This window comes from Diabrotica undecimpunctata, chromosome 6, assembly GCF_040954645.1.
Source record: "Diabrotica undecimpunctata isolate CICGRU chromosome 6, icDiaUnde3, whole genome shotgun sequence".
In the NCBI taxonomy this organism is placed as follows: Eukaryota; Metazoa; Arthropoda; class Insecta; order Coleoptera; family Chrysomelidae; genus Diabrotica; species Diabrotica undecimpunctata.
The window spans coordinates 138,177,857-138,187,311 of record NC_092808.1 but is presented as its reverse complement, the minus strand read 5'-3'; the positions used below and the strand labels follow the sequence as shown (position 1 = coordinate 138,187,311).

Here is a 9,455-nt window from a genome sequence, read left to right as displayed (position 1 = left end):
TTAGCGTTAGTATCTTTCTTTCCCAGTCTCTATTTTTTTTCTTCCTGTTGATTCATATTCCACATTTCACTAGTATACATCACTGCGGGTCTTATTAGTGCCACGTAGACTCGCAGTTTCGCTGTCCTTGATAAATTTTTGCTCTCAGTATATAATTTAGTGACCCTACTCCCCTTCATTAATCTTTTGTCTATTTCTATTTCCCCTCTTCCCGTGTTTGTTATTGTGACTCCTAAGTATTCAAATTCTGTCACTTTTCGCCTAATCTTCTTTCATTTTGATATGTTAATGCAAAATACTAATATAAATAATAACATAATAAAACAAGATATAAACATACAATTTAAGAAAAAAAAAATAAAATGATATTAAAAAAACAAATAAATATTAAAATAATATACTTTATTAGCCTTTTTTACAATAAGAAAATAAATAAATAAAATAAATAATAAATAAATATGTAGATATCGATTTCTATCAAGCTATAGTTTGATAGCCAGCAATTGGTAACGAATCTTCAATGGATGTTCTACTCCACTGTGGTGTAGGAACGATTTCATAGGATACCTTCGATTGTCCATGACTTTCCAAAAAGCTCTTAAAAGCTACAGCTCCAGAGATTAAAAAGGCTGCTAATCCGCTCTTTAGTCCAGCGAAGGCAACAAATGATATTGCGGAAAGCACTATGGGTATAATAATGGCAGCCTTAAGTTTTAAAAGAAGAATAAGCGGTAGGATCATTTTTCGTAGGCGTTTAGTGCGGCTTTCTGAAAATATAAAAAGTATTTTTAGATGCATCTATTAAGACGTAAGTAAAAAAACGAGTCTTAATATAAAAAATGAATGTTTTATTTATTTAATTTTGATCATATTTATACATTTTATTAAAAGCTTTAAAATTTATAAATTTATGTTTACAAAAGAGTAAAACTTTTAAGAATATGTGTCATTTAATTTGCTGAAATAATTTAGGTTTCAACATAATATATATATATATATATATATATATATATATATATATATATATATATATATATATATATATATATATATATATATATATATATATATATATATATATAAAATAAAGTTTTATTTTGAGGTTGCAGTCATTAATAGGGCAGGAAAGTAAAACTCTTTGTTCTTTATTCAAGCTTTCGCAAAATTTATTTGCTTCTTCAGGATATGCTAAAATATGGTATCAGTAAATACAACGAAATTAGAACTAAATAGCATTGTATAAAACTAGTAAAAAAAAAACTTACAACATGAGGTTAATCCATTAAATTTTCAAATTTGCAAAACATTAAAACTTAACTTATTTTAAAAATTATACAGTTATGTAAGTACAATATTCCAATTTAATTTAATTTTGTAAAAATTCATTTTGACATTGATTGTTTGATTTATGTCAGAAAGACACTCGTTTCTGTTTATTATATTTTTTGTTGTTGATAACTAGCTCTTGATTGTTATTATGGTTACGTACAAAGTGGCGCCAAATATGAATATTTAAATTTTTTGAAATTCTAATATTTATAGTCAGAAAATCTAATATTGGAAAATTATAGTATTAATTTTCGTAAGACAGAATGTAATTATAGATATTGCTTAGTTTATCAATATCAGTTCTTTTATTAACGCATTGATATTTATTTATGCATACCATTTCTAAGAATTCTCTTTTATTTAATTGTATGAATGAATTATTCCATAAGAAATGGTATGCATAAATAAATATCAATGCGTTAATAAAAAAACTGATATTGATAAACTAAGCAATATCTATAATTACATTCTGTCTTACGAAAATTAATACTATAATTTTCCAATATTAGATTTTCTGACTATAAATATTAGAATTTCAAAAAATTTAAATATTCATATTTGGCGCCACTTTGTACGTAACCATAATAACAATCAAGAGCTAGTTATCAACAACAAAAAATATAATAAACAGAAACGAGTGTCTTTCTGACATAAATCAAACAATCAATGTCAAAATGAATTTTTACAAAATTAAATTAAATTGGAATATTGTACTTACATAACTGTATAATTTTTAAAATAAGTTAAGTTTTAATGTTTTGCAAATTTGAAAATTTAATGGATTAACCTCATGTTGTAAGTTTTTTTTTACTAGTTTTATACAATGCTATTTAGTTCTAATTTCGTTGTATTTACTGATACCATATTTTAGCATATCCTGAAGAAGCAAATAAATTTTGCGAAAGCTTGAATAAAGAACAAAGAGTTTTACTTTCCTGCCCTATTAATGACTGCAACCTCAAAATAAAACTTTATTTTACATAACGTGTCAGTCAATAATACCTAACTACTTTATATATATATATATATATATATATATATATATATATATATATATATATATATATTCTCTGAGAGGTACCAACCAACTGTTGGTTATTACCTCTTAGGGCATAAGGTTCCCTTTTTCGAGCTGGAAAATTGTACGTTCCCTTTAAAAATGTAATATCAAGTGAATTGGAGACGTGTACGTGTAAAGAAGAAACTCTTTCAGAAACACTTAAACTCATACAAGGTACTAAAGATAAATATATTGATAAAAAGATTTGTTGAATCCTTAATACATTTTAAATTCACACTTTATTTCTGCTTAAGCTTATTACCACTAGCCCCTCACTTGCTTTTATTTATTAAAATTCTTAATTTTTTATTACTAAAAGTTTTAATTGTAAACAATATATAAACATTAATCAAGTTTTAGCTAATTATGTTTCTACAAACCACAGAGACACATATTAATTATGATAATATTGATTTTTTTATAAACAGTTCTAATAAATCTACATTAAACATTTTCGCATTAAATTATTTATTTTGTTTTAATAATTTATTGTATCAGATAATTCCAATTTGGAATAATAATATATATTATAACGCCGAACGTCGACTATTGATTATTTAATAATTTTATATCACAGGTTTTGTTTACGTGACGATAACATTCTATTGAAAATAGAAAAGTTAATCATAATGTAGAGTCATCGGGAAAAATTATAATTTATGTTGGCTATAAAAGTTAAATGTATTTTGCTGAAACATCGCACACTTTCATAGCATGATATTTCAATGTTTAAGGTAAAATTGAAATCAGAAGTGATTTCAAAATTTTGAAAAAGAAACTAAACTGAAATCAACAGATTACACCAAGGAAGATATTTGGTTAAACCAAAACATAGGACTTTATTGAGAGAACTGTCAATAATTTCAGCTTCTTAAAAGTTTTTAGTGTTGGTCTATGCCAACTTTTAAAAAAAGGTTTGTTACTAAGAGTAAAAGAAGAGTGATTTTTTAACTACAGAGAAGCAAAATTGTAAGTACAGTTTTTATTCAATCCATATAAACCATTTGAAACATATCGCATTGATATAAACAAAAGATCCATTTTTATTTAAAAAAAACTAATCTTCAAATGTCAGTAGCGGCTCTTACTCTATTACTGGCTAATGAAGAAGATAAAAATTAAAAAGGAATAGCAAATTAAAAACTAAAACAGCAGCTACTAAAGAAGTATCAACGTCTTTAACATCAACATCATCTACAACATCTCCAACATTAACTTACTCTAATGCCGTAAGCAATTTGAATTTACCATCTAAAAAACAAGCAATTGTTTTATCATCAGTAACAGATATAAGAATATAGGAAAATAACAATAGGAATTTTAGTACAACCAAAAATATCATCTTCGCATTCAAAACCTTCAACAAAAGGGTATGCATTTATCTTAGTAACACTACAATCGTAAGAAAATTTATTACAGAATCGCAAATCCGTTTTAATACAACAAAATGATATAGAAATTAGTAGATTAAATACTCCTGCTAGTCGACTAGTAATCTCAAATGTGTGCCAGGACATTTCAAACACTATAATCGAAGACGAGCACAAAATAATACCACAGGACATAAAGATAAAAATTGTATTACCGAATTATCCAATACCTAAAATTTTTACCAACTATCTTAATCTATTAATTTTTAAATAAGAAAATAATCAAATAACTTAAAAATTTCTTACAACAGAAACCCCAATTGCTAATCAATCTGATACCATTGATACTTCTACTTTTTCTACTAGTTCACTAGTATAAAATATCCCAAGCTTTACTAGAAACTGATTCTGTAAGTGCCAAACGGAACTTTTCAGATACAGATACCTCCTAGTGAGGAAGTATTGGATCAACCATTTGTCACGCACAAGAAGGAAGAAACCAAAACAAAGAGACCGAAAACCTGCAATGAGGTAGAAAAATTATCACAACTCGCAAAAATTCTATTTAAAGAAGAAACACTATAATTAAATTTTAAACATATATAGTCGATTTTTTCAAAAATTCATATGAAAATAAAGACCTTATAAGCTTGGTTAAAGCGTATAGACGTTGTTAACAAGTTATTGGGAATATTGTCAAAAATGCATCCATAGTATACCGATAGCCACATAAAAAAACAGAAGTACCAGAATTCTTCTTCTTAAAGTGCCCTCTCCTCAATGGAGGTTGGCTACTACAATTTTAAACTCTTCTCTATCTTCAGCTGTTCTTATTAGCTGTTCAAAATTTAACGCTGTCCATTGTCGGATGTTTCTGAGCCACGATAGTCTTTTCCTTCCTAGGCCTCTCTTTCCCTCGATGTTTCCTTTCACTATAAGTTGGGCATATTGGTACTTATTATTTCTCAGTATGTGGCCTAGGTATGATGTTTTTCTAACTTTTACTGTGTTAAAAAGTTCTCTTTCCTTGCCTATTCTATGCAGCACTTCTTCCTTTGAGGTATGCGATGTCCATGAAATTTTGAGTATTCTCCGGTAGATCCACATTTCAAAGGCTTCCAATTTATTTACGGTTGATGTTTTAAGGGTCCACGTTTCAACTGCATATAGAAAAGTCGACCAGACGTAGCATTTTGATAAACGTAGTCGAATTTCGAGTTTTATTCGAGAATCACAAAGCAGTTTTTTTATTTTTTCGAAAGATTTTTTGGCCTGTTTTATTCTCGATCTTATTTCTAGATCAGGATTTAGGCTGCTATCGATCTAACATCCCAGGTACTTAAATCTATTGACCTGTTCTAAAATGTGTCCATTTATTGTGCAAGGTTGAGGTACGTTTTGGTTTTTTCGGATTGACATCACTTTGGTTTTTTTAATGTTTATTTTCATAGCAAATTGCTTACAGGTCGAGTTGGTCTTATCGATGAGTCGTTGTAGACCTAAGTCGGAATCCGCAATTAACACTGTATCATCGGCGTATCTGATACTGTTGATATTTACGCCATTCACATTGACTCCATCCTTGGAATCCTCCAATGCTTCTTTACAGAATACGCAACTATATTTACTATAACCAACTAGACATATCACTAGAAGTAAACTAAAAAAATTGAAAAATTGTATATTTTTTAGTCAACTAAGCTAAGTTTTTTTTAAAACTTAGCTTAGTTGCTTAGAGTTAAAAAAAATAATACGAATTAGTAGACATTTGACAGTAACTGATCTCAGCTTTGCTTTATGTAAAGTTCCACACTGAATAAAAGCTCTTTTGTAAATCGAAAAAAACAAGACTAGAAGTAAACATATAAGTTCTCAATAATATACAGCGCGTTCCAATAGCCGGTAGGAACGTCCAGAAAGATCAACTAAGAATAAGGTTTACCAAATGCGTCCTGCTAATCAATTAAGGACATGATATAGGGTACGAGCTATATAAGCTATATTCTACCAATACTGGAGTAATATTAACAAATAATTATTTGTCGATATGCTTGGAATCAGGTTCTTATAGAATACAATGTAATCTTGGTTTAATTGTCTGTAATACTGCAGTAGCAGAAGCAGAAACTAAGACTAAAACCTCTCGAGGCAGTTAAGTAATGGTTAATTCTGAAAACTCTAAGGTCCATACTCCGTGGCAGACCAAGTACTGTTAAGACTGCACAGAAAGATTGCTATGAAATAACCGAAAGTGATCCAAAATGAAGTTTTCAAACTAAAAATTGGAACCCAGAATGCCAAAAAGGAAGTCTTTTTTAATAAATTTAGATGGTTTGATCCATTCAGCCGCGATAGATACTCTTTGCTATAATATAAATATCTTCAGAAGAACTAATCTTCAAACTAATCCCTGCATGCTCACCTACAGACATTTTCAAGTTACAATGAGCAATTTAAAACTGTCTAAATAAAGTTCAACAATGGACTGCCTAGGACAGCTTCTGGACCAATGCAGCAAGATATAATAACATATATGTTACAGAAACAATACTTACGAAAGACCTTACCACTTTGGGACAATACTTTCCTGACAAAACCTTGAGCTTTAAAGAACACGTACAAAGAACGGCAGCAAATTTAAAATGAGAAACAATATAATCCAAAAGCTATGTGGTACCACATGGTGTTCCTCAACTTCCGTACTTAGTTCGTCCGTTTTCCTGAATATGCTTCCCCGGTAGGGCTTAATAGCAAACACAGTTTGTTGACACACAATTAAATCAGACAATGCAAATGATCTTGGATACAATTGGACCAACGCCAAACTATTGGATTTCCTTTCTGAGTCACAGTCGACCGCCACAACTATGAAAAAGTCATTCTATTTTTCTCAGAGAATATAGAAAATTAAGGCTAATCACCAACTACCCGTCGACTATATTGGGTTTAATTGCGAAACTAATAGACTGCGCTCCAGATATCCTTCATTTTTAAAGGCCACCTTCTTAAATCATGAACAGTTTAGTCTCACCAACATCTGGTCAAGACACTGGGAGAGCGACTCACCATAGGGAATGCACCAAATGGCCTGTAGCGATTAGCAATCACCAGGCTTTCGACTGTCCAGTAATACATGGATATCGCAAAACAGATTCCAAACGATAAAGCCGGGTACACACATGTCAGTAAATTGGGAAAGTAGCTGGCATGTCAGTTACTGGCATAGGCCAGTAACTGGAAAGCACAAAACACATTTTCTAGTAATTGGCATGCCAGTAGCTCGCTTGCCTATACTGTCAAGCCGTAATAACAGGGTAGATTTGGATTGGTAGGCGAGAAAATCTTAAAGCAATTTTGTATTTTGACCTCTATCTCCTTTATACTAATACCTTCACCCATTTCCTGTTGAATTGTTGTGTAAGCATTGTCACGGGCTATTTTATTTTTATATAGAGATGACTTAAAATTCAAAAGACACTCCAATTCTCCATATAAAGCAATACATTTGATCATTTTTTCTTCACCTCAACGAAACATTTTGAAGTTATACTTCTATACGCGCGCTCCACGTTTGAAATTTGTATGGGAGTGAATCTGTGAAATCATTACATATGTAAGATAATCAGTAAGAGAGAGACAGAAGACATATTTTCTCTCTCTTCCTCTCTCGAATATAAAAATATTCCTTTTGTATATATATTTAATATTATATATATTACATATATACATATAATATTACATACATAATAAAATATTTATTAATATTATTATTTATGTGATATGTTTTTTATTATTTATTAAATGTTCATAATTATATTAGTCTTTTGTATTTCAAAATAATAATCTCAATAAATTACTGTATGACCCAGAACTGTCAATTTTGAAATGCGTTTGTGTCATGTCCTCGGTAGTATAGTAGTCAGTATCCCAGCCTGTCACGCGGGAGACCGGGGTTCGATTCCCAGTCGGGAAGGACTTTTTTATTAATATTAATAAATGGTAAATTAAAAACATGCGTAAGTAGAAAAGTTATGTATATTATTGTCATTTTTAAATACTTAGGAATATTGCATTTTAATTTGTATTGTATTATTATATTGAATTATGTTGCACTGTATTGTAGTGTATTTTTTTATGTACATTATTGTCATTTTTAAATACTTATGAATATTGCATTTTAATTTGTATTGTATTATTATATTGAATTTTGTTGCACGATTGTATTTTATTTTTTATATTAATAACAAAATAAACAATGAATTTTACTGCAGAGTATGCGTAAAAAAATTTTTGCATTTAACTCCTTTCATACATATATGAAAATAAAAATATACATTTTCAGCAAAATGTTGATTCAATCCTTCATTTACTATACTCCTATTACAGGTCAAATGTTGTTTATTAATTGTTAGTAAGTTGTTATTAATTCTGTTTCTCTTTCTTCTGTGTCTTACCTATAGCATTACATATGTAATGATTGTGCAGATTGACTCCCAAATAAATTTGTAACGGCGAATGCGTGTATAGAAGTGTAACTTCTACCGGCAGTCCCACTGGACTGCCACACCCGTTTTTTTTTTAAATTAACAAAGACTAATTTTTATCATCAACACAACAAATCTGACAATTCTCTCCTAGCTACTGGTATGCCCGTAGCGGTAGGGCGCGTTCACATATGCCAGAGACACTCCCCACGCATGCGCCTTGCATCTCACAGCATGCTACTAGCAAGAAAATCAAATTCTTTGCGATTAGCTAGCATGCCAGAAACTAGCATGCCAGTGAACACACACACTAGCCAGTTTGGGGAGAGTAGCTGGTGCTTGCTAGGTACTGGTATGCCATTGTGCTAGTAACAGGCATGTGTATCTTCGGCTTAAATAACCTAAAATACATTGTAAAGCAACCATAAAACATCTTTGAATAAAGTTAACTGAATATGGGAGTAGAATATGTGATTATGGTTTGTTAAGAAGCTAAATATAGGTATAACAATAATTAGTTTTCTTGTAATTTTAAAAAAATGCAGGCTAATTAAAAGCACTGCAGAGTAACAAGAGTCATCTTCGCTTTTACTTAATCTCTCCTTGATGGATTTTAATAAAATCTAGGATGAAACCTAATAATTTATTTATTAGTACCACGATTGAGGACGACGTAATTAAAATTACATCCATTTAGTAAATTGCCAAGTTTCATTCGTACTACAGATGTTTCAATTAGATAATTATTTAGCTAATTAAAATCTTCGCTGGTGCATCGAATGTAGCTTTTACGTGTCACTCTGATTGATTACTGTTGTGTTTGTCGTTGGTGTATTCAATAAATCTACTAATGCACCGTTATTTAATTCACTACTGTGCGATCTTAATATTTGCAGCAATTAATTAAACCATTCGCAAATCAGGATGACTGAGTTTATCTTATTCTGAAACGCATTTTACCAAAATAAACAAAGCCTAGAAAACCACAAATGAAGAAACACACTGTAAAAACTCTTACTAAAAATTTACATAATGCCCAAAAAAAAATTATATAAATAATAAAAAAAAGAACGAACCCTCCCGTTTATGAGAGAACCAGAAGATATCTCTCCATAATATTAAATTCCAGAAATTTTTTTATCAGACTTCTCCTGGAGCTTTTATCCCGCAATATATGATATTACTCTTTCTAAATACAATAAGTTTGAGGAC

General features: G+C 29.9%; 1 protein-coding gene across 1 annotated transcript in view; it reads right to left on the bottom strand.

Moving 5' to 3' along the window:
* Window positions 1-381: 381 nt before the first annotated feature.
* The window catches only part of Osi15 (DUF1676 domain-containing protein Osi15), a 35,040-nt gene continuing 25,966 nt past the window's right edge, over window positions 382-9,455 (bottom strand). The window contains exon 2 of the mRNA XM_072533826.1: window positions 382-767. Coding sequence (XP_072389927.1) covers window positions 478-767 — 290 coding nt within the window. The 3' untranslated portion in view covers window positions 382-477. The remainder of the gene's footprint in view (window positions 768-9,455) is intronic.